Raw genomic sequence first — 23,339 nt, 5'->3', positions numbered from 1 at the left:
AAGCTCTTGCTTTGACAAATTAAACCATGCAAAATGGTTAACATCTAAAATGAGTTGAAAAAAAAGAAAAAAAATGCAGCATAAAAGCCTCGTCACATTATACGTGAAATCCCAGAGACAGCAGAACTAGCTTACTTAAAAACAGTGTTAATATTCGTCTAAAATCAGTGCTAAACATTTTTTTCTCATTTTAGAACAGTGTTCGGAAAAGATAGGATAGATAGACGTGAAATGGAACGTTAAAACCCTTACTAAAGCAGCAATATTTAGAGAGATATCTTATCCTTATAAAATTTTTAACACACAAAGATTAATTTATCCTTAAACTAGCGACCGCTACCTGGTAATCGTCGTCATCTTCATCCTCGCTATCATCAGAGTCTTTCTTCTCTTTTGTTGGATCACCTGCTGCTAACTCGCCACCATTTTCAGCAAGGAGCTCTGCTTCCTGTGGAGTAAGCCCATGTTAGAAACATTTCATCATTAGACAGCCCAGTCCAAAGACTTACTTTAGCACTCTGTGACACAAACACAAAAGTGTCCTCACACCGGTCTCAAGGTTTGTCTTATAAAGTTCAACTCCGATCTTATTAATCCTACACCAGTTACATAAATGCAACACTTTTTGAAATTAGGTCGATAACTGCAACATACTCACGGTGGCAGTATGAAAAAGTGTTATTCTAAAGATCAAGACACATTCCGGACTGAACAAAAGAGGAAAGTCAAGTTGACATGGATGGTGGTTTCACTAACACTGAAATCCAAATTGGTACTACTAAACCCGAGTGTGTGGTTAGAAAAAAGGAGGGGGTTGGAGGTGGCAGTAAGGGCACATGTTACCACAGTTAAACACTATGTGATGAACGGATATCACATTGTGATATTGCAAGTATCTAAATTGAAGGAACAGACAAAACCTTATAAGAAGACAGACCGAAATGAATGACAACTTTATGCCTATGATAATTGCATGCACACACATGTTCCAAACGATTTAGGGCCCTTGGAAAACCTAGTTCAGTACTGACAAAATGCAGTGGCTGGGGTGAGAATGGGCATGAATATGGAGGCCATACAGGGCGACAAACGTACAGAAAACTGTCAAATGTGACTAGGTAACCACAACACAAAACCAGCCCTGTCTAACTAGGTGGATTGAGGACTTATGTATTTTAACAACATAAAAAAAACATACAAAAAAAAAAAGGAACGAACGAATGCACTAGTCATATTTTACTTAATTTGGAAGTAACTGCTTAAGACCTGTAAAGCCTATTTAAACTTTAGGTTTGGGTAGTTAAACTGTGTATGGAGTGTAGCTACGAGGTCTTCCTATAAGCGCCAAACGAATTCACTCATTTAAAAGTTAAGAACCCAGCACACTATTTTAAAAGTTTCACAGAGGCAGTACATGCAAAGTCCAAATGTCCGTCTAGTGTCTGCGTGCATTGTATCGTCTAGTATCCCTTGCTAATTCCGGTTACTAGTGGCATATATACAAATTGTGCAACACTAATATGGACTGTCATAGATTACAAATTGGAAATTAAAACACTGAAGCTCCCAAAAAGAAACTAACAAAGCCGTTTGCCAAATTTGGACATCATGCAAATCTGATACACCTGCATGCCAACCTGTCATTTCTGTGGAAAGTGGCATCCAGCAAATCTGTAATAAAATCACCCACGGATACTGAAAACATACATTTCAAGGCCCAAGAATGCATAGTACTAAAGGCAACAGTGTAAAGAAAGAAATAAAGCCACTTCTTGGTTTACTTCAGTCCTGCCATATTTTTTTTTTAAAGCCATTGGATCAACTTAACAGATTGTGCACCACTAGGTTCTTGAGGTCTTGAGCCTAAAAAGGCACACCAACATCAGCCATATTTACTACTCCCATAATACATTGATGGGGCAATTACCAAAAATAAAACCTAGCAAGAGTACATAGACTCTCAGATACACCCCAATACACTCCATCCCAGTTCTGCGATAACCATGCAATATTCTTTAAAAAGCCACAGACAGATACAAAGATTCAAACCAATAAGCAGATAAATTGCCCATTTTTCATTTTTTCAAGTCTCTAGTCTCTCTCAACCATTAACAATTTTACACTCGCCAAATGGGCTGTTTTGAAAGTCACTTTAACAGTTAATTTACAAAAACCCCATCAATAACAGAAACTCAAGGTGAAGGGGGGGGGGGGGGTTCGGCGCGGGGGTCAATTGTCTTCAATTTTTCTCACAAAAACGATAGCCGTTTAAATCGAACCTTAGAAAAGATAATTAATCTTTCCTTCTTTCCTGAGGTTGGGCTCTGTTCCCATAGAACTTTAACATGGGCTTATCAAGCCTCTTTTAAAAAAGCCAAATCTTGATATTTTGCAATGTTAGATTAATCCCCTCTATCGACTGTAGCTACATCTCTAGAAAATCATGTGACTATACAGTATTCATACTTCGAAAAGGAAAATAATTTCACCCCAACTAAAGTTCTAAATCCTCAATGGGGGAGGGGGCCACAAAACTGTCTTAGGGCAGTTCTCTAGTCTATCAAAACTTGCATTCTGCAGGGGTCCATCCTATCTCCCTATGCAATACAATGTGCACATATAATCAGTCTATCAGTTTATTTAAGGTTTGGAATACAATTCTATACTTATACCGACAGTACATGGCAAAAATGCTACATCAGGCATTAGAGTTACTGGCCTGCAATTGGTGAAGATTTAACGGAGGTGCAGGGCTGGGAGGTGGAACGGTTGCAGAAGTCATTCCTTCTAGCATCTTTGAGGGAGTAGGAGGCATGAGAGCAACCTGGCATTGGGAGTAGCCACCACGGTACCAAAAGGGATATAGCTAGCAAGTGCCTTTCCTAGCTCAATGACGTCGCGGGGTGTACTGGTGTGTTCAACAAGAAATGCAGGTTTACAAGGCTACCCTAAGAAACATGCAAAGATTTGGGTGTATTTATGATTGACTAGATGCCTTCTATATAACGATGTTGTTCTACTTCTCGAATTTAAACCAGCGACAGTTGGAGGCGGTGGAAAGTTTATGGCCACAAAAAAAGTATAAAATTAGGCGTAACTTGTTTTTTAGATCATCATCAATCTTGGATTTTTAAAAATTTTAAGAAGCGAATAGATGCCAACTTGTTAAAACTTAAGTCCTTCTTAGTGATTGAAGAAGCCCCTCCCAATGGTCCCTTCAACTTTGCTCATCAAACTTCAAGCCCTTTCTTACACCAAGCAACAGTCTATAGCTTTTGAGACCAGTACAGGCAAAGCTAATAGGGTTTGCCTATGAGAAACCCATTGCTGTTTTCAAATTTTTTTTTTTACATGTTGTACAGCTGTAGTGCAATTTGTGTTAAATGTTATTTCGTTTTTTTCCCATACTAAATATAAGTTAATTAGCAATTAAAACACTTGGCCATCAAAGTTTTTAGCACTGCAGCCCAGGGTACCTAGAAAAGGTAAACAGTCACCTCTCCTACAGCCGTGCCTCCCGCCGTGGTGTCTGACACAGGCATAGCAGGGGGAGATACATCTGCAGAGGAGAGACAGGGGGAGTTCCCACCTCTCCATCCTCTCTCAGAGTAAGTTTTGCAAACACAAAGTACTGTGTGGTGTGCAAAGCCCCCCAGGGCGCAAAGAAAGAGGCAGAAGAGAATACTACGTGGTGAAGCAGTTTTAGAATAGGCCTGGGTGGGACATTCCGTCCCGCCTTTGGAATTTGGGTAATTTCGCGTTCCGCGGAATTGCCCAAAATTCGGCAATCCGCTGAATTTTTTTGCTTCTTTGAGCTTTCAACATGAGTGTTCGCGAGATATTTCTCCCCGAGCATGCAAACAGCTTCCGAACAGAAAAAAAGCATCGCGAACGGGCGTAACAAGCAATTCCGCGTGCTTGCGGAGATTTTTTTACCATTTCGCGAAAGCTGTTTGCGTGCTCTGGGAGAAATATCTCGCAAACCGTCCTTATTTCAAAAGCTGCTTTTAGAGGCTCTTACTATACAATGAAAATAAAAAATAAAAAGTATTAGGGAATGAATGAGCAAACCGATAACATTTTTCCTGGAAGCTATTTTCGAAGTGGAAGTGGTCTGCTATTTTCTGTCTGTAGAGGAGCCACGCAGAACTTGGTGCCTTAGGGGCCCATAATCAAGCTGCTTTTGTACGTTTTTCAAGCTGCAGAAAGATTGAGCCAACAGGGGAAAAGGAGTTCAGGAAGTTATGATTAGTTAACCAACACCTCTTACAATTTGGCCCAGACATGTATGTGTTTTGTTCGCTTTATGGTTGCCTGGTCTGTTAGCTCAAAAGTTTGTCTATTTTATTTCAGATCAGCAGGTTTTATTTAAATTGTTCTGAAATATGCTTCGCTACAACAGTACTGTTAGGGTGTTCTTTAAAGTTAGGAGCTCAATCTATTCGATTGCCTCCTTTCCTGTTTGGAGAATTATTTTGCTGGATGGTGAAATACCAGAATACGCCATTAGATGGCAGTGCAGTCCTTTTACAATGGAAACTAAACCCAGAAAAGAGCTACTGTATCGAAGACTGATGACATCTTTGATCAGTAAGGCGATTAGGCATTAGTGTGTTTATTCCAGTATGGCTGCATTTTTTCAGTGTGTTTGTTAGCATGCAAGTCCGTGGTCTGTGGGTGAGGGTGGCTGGAGATGGTTGATAAAGTATTTAACCAAGCATTTGGTAAAGCAAGGCCAGGCGTTGCCTGCTAGTCTTTGAGCTTTTTATATGCTCGGTTTGCTTTGTATTTTTGATTAAATAACACCATTTTTTTGTAGGTAGCTGGGCCTTAGACAAAAGAAAAACAAATCAAATATGGGCTATAAACACTCACATTTTTTGTTCTCAAAAACAACATGTTACCAGAGTAGGCCCCGGCACTGAAGGGTAACTACTTTGAGGCCAGATTTGATCCTCGGTTAAAGAGTGGACTACAATCCCATATTGTGACGTCGGCAAATGGCATAAGGGGGAGGATCCACCATCATATGCGGTTGTGGATGGAAGAGAAAATGTTGAAGACTTGGCGTTGCATCACTCTTCCTTTCCAGGGACTAGCAAGACTTGAGGGCGGTTTCAGGGCTTCAGCTCCTCTGACTAAATAGGCCAGATCAGTGTAGAAACGGTGAATAAGGGCGCCCTGACCTGCAGTCCAAGGTGCAGGAGTTGAGTGCTACGTTGAAGGTGGGCAGGTGGTTAGGGATGTGCCTGGTCCCGATGTGGAGGCAGATTAGGTCAGGCAAGGATATGAATGCGATGTGCTGCTAAATGTCAAGGAAAGTCAGAATCACACTGTAGCTTGATTGTGATAGAGCGAGGTGGAGAAGCAAAATTGTGAGCACCCCTTACAAAGTCACACTTCCATAACCATAATTTGTACTAATGGAATGAAATGCGTGATTAATCAACCTAGAGTAAAAAGTGCACCTACACAAATACACGTGGGAACTAACTTTGCTTGTGTTGCAATCATAATTAACTCATAGGCTCCTATTATGCTTTCTTATCTTGCTTTATTACAAACAGCAGCCAAGATAAGTGATAAGAACTACAGTTCCCAGGGGCCTGAGTCTTTCATGATGAAATGCGGGAAAGATTGTGCCAAATGTAAGGCAATCCAGACGGAGGGCCTCTCAATTGGGTGTACCAAAACCTTCTCCTACCTGGGGGTGTTACTCGATGGTTCAGGTTCATGGGTGGCAGCCATAAAATCTAGGACTTTATTATTCAAACGATCTATAGCGGCCCTAATGAATTTTGCAAAACAATTAGGAAAAAGACCACCTGAAATCCTGCTAAAAATATATATGGCCAAATGTAGGAGCATAGCCCTATATGGGGCCGGAATCTGGGGAATCCGGGACGCATCCTCTATTCAAATAGCCGAAAATGGGTTTTTAAGATATTTGTTATCGCTTCCCCAGGGTGCGTCTGTATTTAACTGTCATGCAGAATTAGGGATGGAACATATTTCCGACCTAATAAAATTACAGCCAATTCTACTCTGGCACAGGGAATGGACTGTGTAAGCCCTGGGTCTCAACAGGGATATCATAAAGAACTCAATGGCCCTGGACATAGCTAAACGTATCCCGTGGTTAGCTTATGTCAAGAATACATTCATTGACCTGCAAAGACCCGAATTGTATAGTAACCCTGAATCAAATAGCGGAATTTCAAGGAAGGGCCTAAAAAGATTATGTATAACCCACTTTGATACGTTGAGAGTAACAGGTGAACTTAAGAAAAGCACAGTAATCCAGCATCAAATGACACTGATTAGCCAGACAATTCAACCTTATTTATCAATCTGTGCTGTGGGCTTTGAAAGCTTTATATTGGCCAGGTTCAGATTTGAACTATTTTTCCGCTTAGTAACTTTTCCAGAAAGAAATTACTGGGCAAGAACCCTGGGACCATGCCCATGTGATAACCAGTCTATACAATCCACCTTCCATCTGATTTTATTCTGTAAATATGATTACGAACGTAGAAGGTGGATTAAAGAATATCTGAGACAGGGTTACTGGCGACAATGTAGACCAGCGTATTTAAGTCTATTCAATTCAATTTAAATCTTTATTCTGCACTTAAAAAGACACCATAAAAGTACACACACAATACATACATTTTTTTATACATTTAAAAACGAGTTTAAAAATGAGTTTAAAAAAAAATAAGCTAAAATTAATTTCATTTAAAAAGAAGAAGGGGAAATTTCCGTACTTGGGTCTCTGTTTAAGGAGCATTACAGTCAGTTATTTCTCTGGTGTTCCTTAACCGCATTGCTACCCTGATAAAACTTACTGTACAAAACAACGTGTGAGCATCTGAGGCTTCCTGGAGAAACCTCAGGGCCATTTTTGCTTGTCTAAGTTTAGCTTCTTTCAGGATCCCTACTAAGAACTTGCGTCTGGGAACAGAATAAAAGGGACATAGCAGAACAAAGTGAAGGGTATCCTGCGGAGACATAGCGTCGCAGCCGCAGGTACCCTTCGCCTCCAGTGTTAGAGTGAATCCAGAGGGGACGGCAAGTAAATGATGTAGCATATTTAGTCTAAACCGGGTCATATAGAATCGGTCCTGGGTATTATGCATCACAGTGAGGTATGGTTCCATTCCTTGTTTCTTTGTCAATAAGCAGTAAGATAAAACAGTAGGCTTACACCTTTCCACCTTGGCCCTAGTCTTAAGTGTCCATTCTGTAAAAAGTTTTTGGACCATTGTTTTATTCTGGCCGATTAAAGATTCTGGTGCAGTGAAAAAGGTTTTGCAGCCGATTGCCTCAAGTGAGTCCTTTACATACTTCAGCCATGGAATACAGCCCCCTCGGTCACGTTTCAAACAGTCTTTTAGGATTGGTCTTGTGAGGTCCGCTTCTGGATTAATCCAGATTTTAATCCAGACGAGAAGGGGTCTAATTTTGATACGATCTTCGATGTAGGGCTCCCCTACTTCCTCATGGAGGATATAGGCCGGGGTACTCTGCGGCAATTTCAAGATTCTTTTAAAGAACGTGTTTTCTTCCACCTGAATCTGCTGCAATTGTTTATCTATGAAACCCCATACTTCTGCTCCGTAGGTGACCTTGGCACAGCATACCGATCTATACAGGTTTAGCATTTGCTCTGGGGACCATCTGCCAAGTTCTCTCCCGTAACCCATGATGGCCCCTGATGACGCCACCAATTTCGCTGCGTGTTTGTCCGTCAAGGGGTTAAAGTTTAACTGTTCGTCGAACAGTACACCAAGGTACGAGAAAGTCTTAACCTGTCCAATATTGCGTGACCCAATTTTATAGGTAAACTTCCCTTTTTCTTTGCCCCCTACTGACATGACATAAGATTTTTCCAGATTTGCCGATAGGTCAAGTTTAGCCATGAAATCGACAAAGCCATCGATCAACTTCTGCAGCCGCAAGGGTGTTCTGGCTAACAACACAGCGCCATCCGCGTAGAGTAATACGGGCACCGCTCGGTGTCCTATTTGGGGTTAGTCCACACGCAATTTGAGTAGTTCTTTGTCCAGGAGATTAATGTACATAGAGAACAACAAAGTCGCCAAGATGCAACCCTGCCTCACTCCACTCGTACATAAAAAGGGCTCAGTCCTACTTCCCTCTTGGTTGTATCAAACTGTTGCGGAAGTGTTCCAGTGTAGAGCTTTTAGGAGGTCTACCAGTGTTTGTTCCACTCCTAAGTTTAACAATAGGGTCCAAAGTTTTTCTCTATTTACACGGTCAAAGGCCGCGGAGACGTCCATGAACCCCATGTGTATTGCCCCCTTGCCAGCGATGGTATATTTGGCTGTCAGGAGGTTGAGATTCAAGCATTGAATGGTGGTAGATCTGCCCTCCCTGAACCCATATTGTATGTCTGTCAGGACCTGGTTCTCCTCCGCCCATTCCTGCAAACGATTTAGAATAACACGGCCCAGTACCTTGGCCGTCACGTCTATGAGGGATATAGGACGGTAACATTGTGGGTCATCACGATTCTCTTTTTTGTAAATCGGAACTATGGTTGCCGTTGACCAGGAACGAGGTACCCCTGCCACCACTGCCTCGTTCAGAACCCTCGTGAGCAGTGGAGCCCACAGATCTATATTGCTCAGGTAGAGGTCGGGGGGTATACCATCAGGGCCGGGTGCTTTGTTCTTGCTCAGTCCTGCTATTGCCAGTTCCACTTCTGCCAGGGAAAAGTCCAATTGTGTAGTTGGATTTAACCTTGGTCCTTCCCCCCTGGGTTAGTTGTTCTGTATGGTTATAGAGGCTCTGGAAATGGGTCTGCCATTGTTCCGGTAAAATGGTATTTATTATTTTGGGTACTCCTGAGTCCTGGAAACATGGTGTATTAATAACTTTCCAGAATCTCGAAATATCTCCTCTTTCTGCCGCCTCCCTTAAATCCTCCCACGCTTGTATTTGTAAGCTCTTTTTGCGGGATTTCAGGGCTTTTTTGTATTCTAATCTGTGCTGTGCAATTTTAAGGTTATCCCTGGGGCAAGACTTGAGGCTGAGCTTAAGTTTTTGTGCGCCTTAGTACAGTCTAGGTCGAACCAACACGGGGTAAGAGCTACTTTATTGTCTTTGGAAGTCTTTAGTAGATTATCTACATGACGTGCAATTTCTTCAAATGCACTGACCACCGTTGCACCCCCCACGCTGGGATCAAAGCATGTATTTATAATGTTTTGACCTTCTGTTATTAATCTTCTGTAGAATTTATCCGCATCTATCTTGGCCCACTTGATCCTCCTCCCCTAGTCCACTGCCTTTTCTATAATATCTGTTCTGTGTGAAGGTTTTTTAAAATTAAAGCCTTTTAATGCTAAGATCAGAGGGTTGTGATCGCTAAAAATGCTTGTGTCAATAGCCATGCTGCTGATACTTCTCTTTATGAGAGGTGGAACTAAAATGAAGTCAATATACGAATGGCAGCCTCTGCCTTTGAATGTAGGGTTAGGGTCTCCATTTCTGCCTAGCTCTATCAGGTCCATAGTATGGACAAGATTGTGCCTTTTTGTTCGCTTCTCTAAATCCCTCCCTCTATTGTGTGTGCAAAATGTGGGCCTTTTGATACGGTGCATCGCGACCAATCATTATTCAATGGTCTTAAGTTCTCGCATAGGTGGCAATTAAAATCCCCCATAAGTATTATACTAGGGGGGTTTGGTGTCTTGTTTAATAGATCCTGCTTGTCTAGACGGGAATCCAGTTCTTTTGTGACTGTCCCCTTTCCCATCGTGCCTACAGCGTTGTACCAATTTAGTAAAAGGAGGTTGAGCCTTTTAAAGCGATACCCTACCGATTGTATGTTTCGTGAATCCCAGTTATAATTAAACCAGGTCCCTTGAATAAGGAGGTCAACATACATTATTAATCCCCCAATCGCTCTACCCGATGGTGATTTTTTGGCCGGGACAGAAAAGCATTTATACCCCTCTATGCTATACAGATTTGGGTCAGCCGCCCATGTTTCTTGCAGGCATATGATTTGGAAGGTATTTATGTACTTCCGCCATTCCTGGGATTCATATTTGGCTGCCAGTCCTGCAATATTCCAAGATATGATTCGAAGGCTATCCTGGTTATCCCCCAAGGGAAATCCTTTTGGTTCCCTTAGTGAATGCACTACCTTGACTTCCCCTATTGTTCTTATATTGGTACGGGGTTCAAGTATAATTTCACTGTTCCGCCTAGTGTTCCGCCTAGTTCGAACGGGGGTTATCTTTTGATCTAATTGCTCTGTCGTTTTTATTCCCCCTTTTTTAGTTTTCAGATTCCTTATACTGGCCCCCCTGCCATCGCTATGTCCTGGGGTACTCGGTGTTCGAATTCCTATCCCAGAAATCCCTTCCTCCTCTAATCTCTTCATGGGGTGTAAAATACTGGTTTCCTCCAATACAAGTCAGTCCACCTCTTCCAGGGCACTGAACCTATTCCAGTGCACATGCTGGGATAGAAAAGGGTCATAAGCTGGGATGCCTTGGCAAGGCTTTTGCCATTGGCGAAATCTATGCTGTGGTTTTAACTGCTGAACCCTACTCATGGGTATTCTATTTGCCTGCATTGGTCTTTGGGGTATATTAGGGTAAAAATATGATAAATCTAAAGGGTGGATTTGTGTGTGAGATCTGCTGGGGGGTGCATTGCATATGTAATTCACTGCAGCAATGTCTCTGAAATTGATTGTTATTATGTCCCCTGCTATTGTCTTTATTCCTCTCCCGATCCACTCCCCTCTTCTTACTGTGAGTATTTCGCCACAGATATTTGGAGGTAGGGGTCTTTTTACCTGCAGCCATTGCACACATTTATTTTTTAGTTCGAAGTGTGTTTCCCTTTTTCCCTCTTTCAGGGGTGGAACTCCTGTCAATACAACCACAAAGGGCAAGGCTTCTGGTGGGAGGTTGATTGTCCGGAATAGAGTCAGTCTTATTTTTTCAGGTACATTTTTTACTGAAGTGGGGTTTGTGATGGTCTTTTCTTTTGGGGTTTGGTCTGTTTTATCATTTGAGGCTTGGAGGGTTCCTTTGCCTGGTTTTATTTGGGCCTGTGGGGTGGCACTAGAGGTGCAGGTGTTAAGCGGTATAGGGGCTTTTTCTACTATTGGGGTGTTCATTTGCCTGACTTTCTTTAGTCTGTTTGCAGTAGGTTCATTAACTAGTACTGCCTTATCTTTTGGTGTCTTGTTAACCATACCCCCGTCTTGTCCCGCTTTGGATAATGTGCCGTCATGTCCCAATTGCCTAGTGAGGCCCACCCCCTTGTTGTTTATTAGGGATGTTAGTCTGTCAATTTTTGACATAAGGGGTTTAATCAGGGCAGTGATCGTATCTTCTAGGTCTGCCTTCAGGTCGGCTAAAATGTTTGCCACCCAGCAGGGTATTCCTGGTGTAGAGGTAGTTATAGGTGCCACTAAATTATGATTTATTGTATTGTCCCTTTCCCCCCACCCTGTTTTTGACCTTCTCTAGATCTTTTTTCCTCAGTATTACTTGAGATCGCCTTTTCCGAGACACACACACTGCTTCAATTAGTCTGGGTATTCACTGTATCCCTATTGCTCTCAGTAGGGGCCTGGGCACATGGGAGCTCGGCAAAGGAGAAAGTAACACCATCGGTGGTAGGGACATCCTCCTTTCTGTATTTGCTATCGCAGTGGCTACAACCCCTATTGTCTGCTGTAGCATTTTGTCAATTGCTGAGAGTGTAGGTACTGATTGTGGGGTGTCCACCTTCTGTTTGGTACTAGATCTTAAGGTGGGCATCCTGGAGCTTTTAGGTACCTTCCTCATACTTAGACACAAGTCAGTCACAGCGTGGGAAGCTCGAGTAGCCGTTTACTGATCAGGTTGTATAGATATCTTGTGTGAGGCAGGAAAGAAAAGAAAAGTTAAGGGGGTGGCCCAGCCCGGCCTCTTCTGGCCGTAGAGGGTCCGCCCTTTGCCCGGGCTTCGCCCAGTGTAACTGTTGCAGATTTATTCTAAGGCGACCGGGGTCGGGCTAGCAGAGGGCGCAGACCAGCTGACAGGGGTCAGGCAGGGACTCCTGGGAGAGTGAGTCCCTGCTGCGCAACACCCCAGCTACAGTGCCTCCTCTTGCCCCAGGCACACTCGAGGTCAGGAGTCTAGTTCAGAGCGGTGATCCCCAAGCCGCGCAGCGGCACCCGCGAAGCGGGTGCATCAAGTCGTTGCTCCAAAGGTGAAGATGAACAGCGCCCCAGGAAGGATCTCCTCAACGGATTCAAAATTCCCGCTTTTGCCAGTGAATGCCGATTGGTTTATAGTTCGTGCCGACCGGGGGTCGGGGCTAGCAGGGGGCGCAGACCAGCTGACAGGGGTCAGGCAGGGACTCCTGCGAGAGCGAGTGCCTGCTGCGCAACACCCCAGCTACGGTGCCTCCTCTTGCCCCAGGCACACTAGAGGTCAGGAGTCTGCAGTTCATCGCGTCGATCCCCAAGCCGCGCAGCGGGTGCGGCAAGTCGTTGCTCCAAAGGTGCAAAGGTGAAGATGAAAACAGCGACCCAGGTAGGATCTCCTCAAAGGATTCAAAATTTCCACTTTTGCCAGTGAATGCCGATTGGTTTATAAATCGTGCCGACCGGGGGGCGGGGCTAGCAGGGGGCGCAGACCAGGCAGGGACTCCTGGGAGAGCGAGTCCCTGCTGCGCAACACCCCAGCTACGGTGCCTCCTTTGCCCCAGGCACACCCGAGGTCAGGAGTCTTTAGTTCAGAGCGGTGATCCCCAAGCCGCGCAGCGGCACCCGCGGCAAGTCGTAGCTCCAAAGGTGAAGATGAAAATAGCGCCCCAGGATTCAAAATTCAAATTCAAAAGTCTATTACAACTAGGAAATGATAAATGTATTATGGTCATGACGTGTTTTTTAAAAAGCATCCTGAGGTAGCGGAGATTATTGGAAACTGTTTAATTAATTCTGATTTTGTAATGCTTTATTCTGATAAATGCACTAATTTAATGTCTTTTTTAATGGTTTATGGCTATGTATTTTTTAATGAAATAATGGTGTATATATCTTTTATGATTTTATATTTTACAAAAATGGAATAAAGCTTTGCTGAAACTGACTCATTGGCCAATGGGACTAAAGAAAAAACGATATCAACTGACCAATCAGAACATAGCATAGTAATAAGAGTCACCACTGACTGCGCAGCTTCCTCTTTTCTTGCTGCTCGCAGTCAGAAAAGTGCTCTTATCTTTTGCTCACATATTGTAATCGAGTCATTGTTTTATTGGCATTGTTTACATTACTGTTCATATGGTTTTCTGTTTTAATTAATACATTTGGTTCCCCGCGCTCCCTTTCAGCGCCTTTCTGCCTCGCTCTTGCCGAATATTGTCCGTGCTCGGCTTCGCTCACTCTGTGCACCCGGAGTTTTCCACTCCGGTGGTTCAGCCTGCTTTCACTCCAGCTCGCGCTTCCAACTTCGGTTCAGCGCTCACCTCGTAGTGCTGCTGGTGACGCGAGCGCGTGTTTTCTGAGCTCTTTGCATCACACACTCCCACTTCTTCTCAGCGCGACTGCAGGTTACCTCCATTTAATTACCGCAGCGCGTTGTCTGGCTTCACCGGCTGTCCCTCAGCTCCCACTGCCTTCGGAGCCTTTTTCCTCTTTAGTCACGCCCCTGGGAGTGGTTTGCAGGCCTCCCTTGGCACATTTTATCCCTCGCCTGCCTTCCTTTTACCCACAGTCTCTTTAATATGGAAATAGATAGCTCTCCAGAGCTAGTTCAGGACAATGAAGAAGGTGAAGCCTTCAAGAAAGATTTGAATATGTTTATTAATACCTCTGTCGAAAAAGCTGTAGAAGTTTCCATGAGACGCATGTCTAAATCCATGGAAAACACCATGTTAAGCCTAGTGTCCAAGGCGCTGGCCCAGTCTGCGGGGGAAAGCAGAAAAAGAAAGGTGGTTTCCTCTGCTTCCAAAGGGGTTTCTAAAACTGCGTCTGTTTTGTGTGGCAAAGTTTCCACGCATTCGACTGAGATCTCAGCGCCTCCCAGGCCTCCTAGAAAGGGAGGGGTTTGTTAGTACCGAGGGCAAGCGCGAGAAACACGCAGAGTCTCCTAGGGAGAAATTAGTCGTTTCCACCATTATGGACACGGACGATGATGAGGACGACATGCCCGAAGCAGATGAGTTGTTGAATATCTGATTTTTCTGACCTTGCCTCCCCTTCCCATAAAAAAGCTAAACTTGATTCTTTCTCCTTCGAACCAGTCTTTGACTCTGAGGGGCTCCCTATGTTCGACCCCTCGTCCATTCGTCACCCGAATTCCGCCGAATGGTTACCATCTTCCTATGTGGGGGAATACATATCAGCCAGGCTTTGCCTGCCCCTAGAGTTCACTGTTAGGTTTAGACTAAAGTCAGAGTGTCCCAAACCTTCCTTGCCTGACAAAATTACCCTCGTCCCCGCTATTGATCAACTTTTACTCACCTTCTTTTCCAAATTTGGCAAAGACCCTCACAGAGGCGTTGACAAAGCCTGGTCTAGATTCTGGACACAGTGGTCCGTAAGCACGTATTTTTGATATGGCTGAGTAGGCCTGCCTCGATGGTTCTGACCTCTCAGCAGAGGATGTGTCCATGTGGGCTCAATGTGCTTTCTGTTTATTGGGCAATGCCAACGCTGCCATCACGCACGAACGGTGTAAGGGTCTTCTTATCAAATTGGATCCCAAATTGGCCAATCTCGCTCCATTGGATCCGGGCGCCAAAGCTAATGGTTTCCTTTTCGGGGAGAATCTTATCCGGGACCTTAATCGTTTTATCTCCACCTTTGCGTCCCTTGATAAAGCACAACAATCTAGAAACAAGCATTTGCAATGCAATAGGTCTAGCATTAGGAAAGTTTGAGAATTGGTATTGTAAATGACAATGCCAATAGTTTTAACTTTCGCAAATGTGACTCCTATAGCATTTGTAAGGCAATGTGTGTTGTATTTACATGACTTAGATGTATTGATATTACAAATAACAATGGCTTGTAATTTTTTTAATAATTAATACTTAAAAAAGAAGTTATTGTACTTTATAATGGCAATAGCTTTTGTAAATAACTTTTGTGAAGATTATGTTCATTGTATTTTATTGTGATGAAAATCCAAGAACAGAAGTTATATATTAACATATTTTTGTGACATTTGTAATGAAGCTGTGGTGCCTCAGTGATGCTGGGTGATGTGATAGATAGCTAGAGCGAGGCCGATAGATGGATAGAGCGAGGCCAATAGATGGATAGAGCGAGGCCGATAGATGGATAGAGCGAGGGCGATAGATAGAGTGAGGGCGACAAGATAGAGGGCGTATTGCATTCAGTAGAGTGTAATTATGTGGTATGTAATTATGTGGCATTGAGTGGTAATAGGAGTGTATGTTGCATTGAGTGCAGTGTAATTATGTTGCATATAACATGTGGCATTGAGTGGTATTAGGAGTGTATGTCGCATTGAGTGCAGTGTAATTATGTGGCGTGTACTTATGTGGCACTGTGTGGTATTTGGAGTGTATGTTGCATTGAGTGTAGTGTAATTGTGTGGAGTGTACTTATGTGGCACTGAGTGGGATTTGGAGTGTATGTTGCATTGAGTGTAGTGTAATTGTGTGGCGTGTAATTATGTGGCACTGAGTGGTATTTGGAGTGTATGTTGCATTTAGTTCAGTGTAGGCGAATGGAGCAGTTCTCAGGTTTAGCAAAGATTATAGACTATGCTTTGAACTGATGTAGCACAGAAGAGAGTTTAGCCACAATTAAAATAGAAGTTGATAGGAAATCTCTTTAGTCTCCTCAGTTAGACTCCAGAATGATCATGATAGATATGATCACACCAGCGAAATTGACATGTGGACTATATCTCCTTAGCCAGGGAATGCCAAAAGCCATAGCATAAATTAGGAGAGGCTATTTTATCCAAAAGTACCGTTAATACACTCTTCAAAAGAGACCCGTTTTCTTAAAGAAGCGTTTCTTACGAGATCTGAAGTTAATTGTGCACCATCAACAGTTCAAACTATTTTCGTCTTAGTCCTTCTGCGAATATTGTTTTTTCAAGCCCACTCATGATAAATAAAACGTCCATGCGCCCCACAATCAAACAGTAAAAAAAATAATAATAAAACAAGCAAATTAAAGTCCTTTGACACAGCCGCACATTCTTTTGTATAAGTGCGCAATACCGATGCAGCCACCCAAAAAAAATACTCAGACAGCATTTTTGTCTTTTTAGTTGCCATCGGAATTGAATCGGTAACCTAAAAGAAAGGAAAAGGACCCAAAAATGTTTTTTTCCTGAAGTGGGCAGATGAGGGGGGCGGGGGTCCCGATGGTATCAGAAGCAACACTAGATACTGTGACGCAACATCCCAGAGGGAGGGGCATACAACGAAGCACCACAGGGGAGGATGGGGGTAGAACATTGAAACAACAAGGGTGGGACACGAAAGCAACAGCGGGAGGGCTGGTGAGGGGACACGAAGGCAGCGTGGGAACAGCATTAGCAAAAGGAACATAGGCAAGTGCAAAATAGAGGAGCAGGGAGAAGCAGGCAACAACAGAGAGTAACATGGAGTTATGGGATGGATATACTCAATTGAGATGGCTCACAGACACTAATGGAGTGCTCTCCACTAAAGAAACAAGCACTCGGCATTGCTGGGGGGGGGGGGGGCGCATTCCTTTGAAGTCTGATGGGGGTGGGGCCGGGTATTTGTCTACGGTTATCAGTCTGCGAACTAAAAGTGTCTCCAAAGAACAGATTTTCAGGCTGAAGTACAGTATTTTATACACATTTGATAGGCGTAAAAAAATATTTGCACCCACACCACTTGCAAGAATAACACTTAGGGTCTGACATGTATGAAAGAGCCAGGTTAAACACATATGTTTGTACTGCGATGTGCCGAGCTGTTCCTTTTGCGGTTGAAGGGGAACGGAAAGCCCTCGTGCCTCTACAGGTTGCAAACCTTCTGCCGCACACACATCATTAGGATGGCATTCATTTCTCATGCGAGCAGTTTCGAAGGCTGGGGTTATGGCTTGCATGAGACAGCACAACGCCATACATGCCAACATATCAGGAGAGCAAAGTGGGAGATTTAAAAAAACAAGCTCTTGGCATTGCTGGGGGGGGGGGGGGGGAAATGCACGCCTGCCGTGAAAGTGAACATCTTATGACCGATTGTCACGTCAGTGTAAGTCAATCTTACCTCCCGCTTCTGAGAAGCTGCACTGGAATACGATATGCGCAGTGTTGTGGTAAGAACGCATTTCCGAAATGTACCCAATAAGAGGTGCATGAAATCGATTAAGCAAAGGTTTAAATAAATAAAAAAAAGAGTAAGGCTGTGTGCGAGGGGAGGTGCTGGCGGCTGGGGAGGGGGGGGAGAAATGCGAGAAAATAAAGGACAGATGGCTGGGGGGGGGGGGGGGGGGGGGGGGGGGGGGAAGAGCTGCTCTCGAAGAAGGCTTTGGAACAGATGGTAATTTAAACTTTTTAAAAAGCCTTTGATGCGGCGGGTGGCGGAGAGCAGGGGGCGGAGCGGGAAGAGCTGCTGGCGTGGGAGGGTGATTGATATGCGGGGCAGTGCTGGGGAAACCTTTGATGTGGCCTGGCGGCCGTGGAGAAATGCTGCTGGCAGTGAGAAGGCTCGGGCATGCTCGTCCATGAGGGGAGGGGGAGGAGAAATCAGAGTAAGGCTGTTGAACAGATGGCTGGGCAGAAATGCGAGTCATGGTAAAGGGAGCTTTTGAAGAGCAAGGCAGGGGGATAGAAGCGCGGTCACGAGCACTTCTACAAATTCGGATCGTAAAAGTCAGCTTTGTGGATGGGCGGCAATAGGTCTCTCTGCGAGACCTAAAAAGGTCTTCACTCCTCGGGTTTTTGGACGGGCCGGAAGAGGCAGGGGCTCGTCTTCCGGCCGTCCCTACAACAATCAAGGCTCGAGAGGTGCAAACAACAACTATCAAGACTACAAACCCCAGTTCTACCCTCAGCGGGGTAGTGGTTTCCGTGGCAGAGGACAGAAAAACTACCGTCACATCAACTCCAACCAACAGGGTAAGGCATTCTCCTTCTCCCCCTGTAGGGGGTCGGCTAAAACAGTTTTTACCAAAATGGCAGACTATCAGCACAGACCCTTGGGTTCTCTCCACGGTTCAGGGTTATCTTATAGAACTCTATTCACCACCTATCCAGACTTTTTCCCCCCTCCTCTGGTTTTCTCTTCCGACATGGCTCTTCTCATCTCAAACAAAATAAACTCCCTTCTTCAAAAACAAGCAATTCAGATTTCTCCCTTCGACTCCGGCTTTCTCAGCTTTCTTTTTCTGGTCCACAAGAAAAACAAAAAGCTCCGTCCAGTAATCAACCTAAAAGGGTTCAACCAATTTGTGGTTTACCGCCACTTCAAAATGGAGACTATTCTGCACCTACGGGACACTCCCTGTCCCCACGACTGAATGGTACGTCCAGACCTTCAGGATGCTTACCTTACAGTTCCAATTCACCCCTCTCACTCGAAATTTCTCCAATTCCAGTGGTCGGGCGTGACATACAGATTCACTTCTCTTCCTTTCGGACTTTCTTCAGCACCCTGGTGCTTTACAAAACTCCTGAAACCTGTTGTTGCCTTTCTTCGGGCTTTCGCGATTAGTCTCATCATTTATCTGGACGACATTCTCATTATGAACTCAGACAAACAACTTCTACTGTCCGAACTACACTAGCCAGACCATCCTTCTGGACCTAGGTTGTCTAATCAATCTCGAGAAGTCATCTCTTGTACCGTCCCAAAACATGGAATTCTTGGGTTTCCTGGTGGACTCTGCGACAGCCTCGCTCAGCCTTCCCCAGACAAAGGTCTTCACAATCAAATCAGAGATTGCTTCAGTCCTTCGCAAATCTCTTATCTCTCTCCGGTCCCTAGCAGGGATGGTCAGTCACCTCTCCTCTTCCATATTGGCCATCTTTCCAGGCCCTCTACATTATTGAGCCCTGCAACGTTTAAAAATCAAACACCTTCGCTAAGGTCTAGCCTATTCCGATCTTATCGCTCTAGATCAAGAATCCCACGACGAACTTCTGTGGTGGACAGACCATTTAGATGCGTGGAACGGACACACTATCTTCGCTTCAGCCCCAAATCTTGTGTTAGAAACCGATGCCAGCCTGTCGGGTTGGGGCGCCAGTTGTGGTCCAATCTCGACTGGAGGTTCATGGTCTCCTGAGGAGTCCAAATTGCACATCAATTGTTTAGAGATGCTTGCAGGTTCCTTTGCAATTCAAAGCCTCTCAAAGAACAGGATTCGCTGTTCCATTCTCCTCCGAATGGACAATGTTTCTGCGGTCCGTTACATAAACCATCTCGGCGGTACAAAATCCAAACCTCTGGCAGAGCTGGCAAAAAGTCTGTGGGAATATTGTCTGTCCAATCAACTTTCCTTGACAGCGGAATATCTTCCAGGAGATCTCAACTCTGTGGCAGATTGGCATTCCTGTTTTCTCCGAGACTCCAGCGATTGGAAGCTGCTTCCGTCCGTTTTCCTATCCCTTTCTCAAAAATAGTGTCCTTTTTTCATAGATCTCTTCACATCCCGTTTAAACTCTCAGTTGCCCAGTTTCTTCAGCTGGCGGCCAGACCCTGCGGCTTTGGCTACGGATGCTATTCTCCAGGACTGGTCCCGCCATCTCAATTACGCCTTTCCCCCTTTCTCATGATCAACAGAGTTCTGTCCCAGGTTCGTCGTCAGACGTAGTCCTTGGTCCTGGTGGCCCCTTTCTGGCAATCTCAAATCTGGTTTCCTTCTCTTCTGGAGATGGCAGTGGACTTCCCAGTCCTCCTTTCGACATGCAACGACTTGCCCTTGAGTCCTCAAGGTGTTCAACACAACCTCATTCTAGACAACTCCCTGACGCTGTTGGCCTGGAAAGTTTCCGGCCTGCCCCTCCTGACGTCCTCATTTCACAAGAGGCTGCTCTATTAGCCAAGCCTGGGCTCCTGGAACTTCCAAGGCATACCAATCCGCCTGGTCTCTATGGGCAAGCTGGTGTCTGGAGAGGAATATCGATCCCCTTTCAGCCCCTCTGAATTTTGTGGTAAATATTTTGGCCTCGGAGGCCAGTTCCATTAAGTCTTAACGCACTATTAACCTTTATCGTTCAGCGATTTCGCTCAATCATGTTCCTATTGACGGCAAACCTGCGGGCGCTCATCCATTGATCTGCCGCTTACTTAAAGGAGTTCGATGTTCCAAACCACTTTTTGCTAAGTATTCCTCTTTAAGGGATGTTTCAGTGTTTCTCAAACTGTTTACCGATTGCTCTCTCTCAAAATGTTATCCGCTAAGCTTACAATGTTGTTGTATTTAGTTTCTATCAAACGTGTCTCTGACGTTAGAGCGTTAGATATTTCTGCTCGCCAATTCTTCCCTACTGGTGAAATGTTCACTATTCACAGACGGACCAAAACACATTTGAATTCAGTTTTTTTACCCTTATTTCCCGTCTTAGCCTAAGTTATGTGTTGGACAATGTTTGAAAGTCTATGAACAAAGGACTTCTGATCTCAGGAGATCCTCTCATTCACAACTCCTTATCTCTTTCCATAAACCCCATTTTCCTGTTTCCTCTCCTACCCTTGCTCGATGGGTCCGTTGGGTTATGTCCCTTGCGGGCATTGATGTCTCAGTTTTCGGAGCTCATTCCACAAGAGAAGCCATGGCCTCCAAGGTTCTTGACTGGCTCTTGTCTGGAGAACATCCTGAGATCAGCAGACTGGACCAATGACAATGTTTTTCCGTATGCTTTATTGTAAACCAATTAATACTGTGGCTTCCGTTGTTGTTGGTATGCTTTAAACAAGCATAATAGGAGCCTCCGGTATTGCCATAAAATGTAGATTTTCCTAGTTGTTATGACGGAAAGTCTTAATTTTATTAAAGACACGGAGGTGAGTAGTATCCCACGGCTACACTACTAATTTTTTGTGTTCTCCCTCCCTCCAGCAAATCCGGCCCTGCCGCCTGCTGCTTCATAGGAAGTCTACTCTTTCTACATTCAGAGTTTCTCGCTGACGGATCTTCCTTCCTGCTGGTCCGGATCCACCTCCTGTGCCTCTAGCTGGTCGTTCCTTCTGGATTACACAACTTCAAGAAGTTTGTTCGTGGACTTTGGCGTTAACTCTGATTGTTGCAATTTTACCCTTGTTTTCTGAATTTATCTGATCTGCTCGTCAGCGAAAAGAGGAAGCTGCGCAGTCAGTGGTGACTATGCTATGTTCGGATTGGTCAGTTGATAGTTTTTTTCTTCAGTCCCATTGGCCAATGAGTCCCCTTAGGCCCCTGGGAACTGTAGTTCTTATCACTTATCTTGGCTGCTGTTTGTAATAAAGCAAGATAATAGAGCATAATACGTGCCTCTGTGTCTTTAATAAAATTAAGACTTTCCGTCATAACTAGGAAAATCTACATTATGTGATTTTGTCATGTCCTAAACTAATGAGCAGCTTTAAGGTAACGGAATGCAGCATAAATGTGCTTTTGTTTACATATTGTTGTGGCAAAACGCGAGGAAAAGTATGTACATCACGCTTAAATGTGGCTATTTGCTAGATTATTACTAATAGGGAAAAAACGTAGAAAGGGGGGGCGGTAAACATAAGGGTTAAATTACTTAAATTAATGTTTGTGTTTGTTTCTATGATAGTTCCATTTTTGACTCGTGAGGCCTACAAGAAAATGGAGTCACTCGAATATTGTGGTCACAGAGAGAAGCATGCATGCGTGAACAAAGGCAGAGTCTGAATGCGAGCTGCTTGTGCCTGGAGTGACTACGGTTCAAGGACCGGATGGCCTGGAAGTATAGACGGCTGCCAAAATGATTAGCACAATGGTTCAGAACGTGGGAATACATGCTAAAGTTGCAAGTAGAGAACAGGACTAGGCCGGACTTGGGTCAAACAAAGGACCTATTAGAAAATTGCTGACTGAAGCAAAATATAATATTGCAATGATGAAATGATGCTCATACACCCCAAAATTGTCCAATCAGAACTCGAATTTAGGCTGAAAGTTACACTTTTAGATAGATAGAGCTAGTGAAAAGGGAATACAAATTGCTGATTTTAATGAAGAAAAAAGACTTCTTTGATTTCCACCAGAGATGCTGCTGGAATGTGGATTTTCCTGAATTGTAAGACTCTGAATAACTTTTCCTATTTCTTTCCTTAAGGAGATGTACTTTAGCTGAGAGTCTAGTTAGGGATGTTAGGAGAATAAATGGTTATATGGGAACTGTCTTTTGCTAATACTGGATATATAAAAGAAAATGAAAATGTCTATCTCCGAGTTTTCTTAAATAAATGAATCTAGCGGTCCTGAATTTAATCTTTATTCTTAAATGTCGTATTTTGAAATAACATTAATAAAGTGAATAATCTTACATGCTGAATTTGCGCTTAATAAAAATTAGAGAAATGGAGAATTAAGCTGGTCTTGAGTTTTCCTACGCCTAATTTTTTACTAGCAGATCCATTGATCTCAATGGTGGTGTGTCTAAAAAAAACGTAGTTATTGAAAACCATGGTAAACGCATCTAAACTGCAGGTGTAAATAGTATTAATATTTAATTTTAGTTTTAGATACTCCACTATGATACAGCAGCTTTTCGTTTGAATTCACCGATCCATGAAGTAGAATATAAATGTTTATGAGTGATTTGCAGTGTTATGGGACCCACTGATGAGAATATGTTGGTAACTTGTACTTTAGGGAAAGGTGACCTGGATTAGGAAATAATTTCCGGAGAAGCACTGCATCAATTGCAATCGAAGAGATTGCATGTTTACCTCCGGTCAAGAGGTGAATTCGGGGGTCTTAGAAGTAGTCCTTAAGCGGTGGACCTTGTAGTTCCTTTTGTTGACAGTTCCTTCTCATTTGAGACTTTGTGGCAAGAAATCAGGTTTCTTTTAATAGGACGCTTTTTTAAAAAGGGAGCCCACAGCATAATAAATAAAAAATGGAGTAGAGATGCATCCAGACCGAGGAGACAGAATTGAAGACTTACCAGTCAGTCGGCCATTTTGTCAGTGATTAGTCCTAGTAAATACAAGAAACACCTGTACAACCTGGTGGCATCCATAATTACTAGGAGATGAGTGACCCTAAGGTATACCATCAAGTTTCATTAAGAAGTCACCAGTATCTTTAATATAGGGCAGAGGTAGTCACTAAAGATGCAAAATAGAAGTCTATATTATGACTGCAACTGCAAGAC

General features: G+C 43.8%; 1 protein-coding gene across 2 annotated transcripts in view; it reads right to left on the bottom strand.

Moving 5' to 3' along the window:
* PDAP1 (PDGFA associated protein 1) overlaps positions 1-23,339 on the bottom strand; it is a 52,763-nt gene that overhangs the window by 13,558 nt on the left and 15,866 nt on the right. For both annotated transcript variants that reach the window (XM_086940647.1, XM_086940648.1), the window contains exon 3: positions 341-448. In XM_086940647.1, coding sequence (XP_086796773.1) covers positions 341-448 — 108 coding nt within the window. The remainder of the gene's footprint in view (positions 1-340; positions 449-23,339) is intronic.

The sequence above is a fragment of the Lissotriton vulgaris genome, chromosome 10 (assembly GCF_964263255.1).
Source record: "Lissotriton vulgaris chromosome 10, aLisVul1.2, whole genome shotgun sequence".
In the NCBI taxonomy this organism is placed as follows: Eukaryota; Metazoa; Chordata; class Amphibia; order Caudata; family Salamandridae; genus Lissotriton; species Lissotriton vulgaris.
Note: the sequence above shows the minus strand (reverse complement) of the source record. Positions and strands in the feature narration are given on the sequence as shown.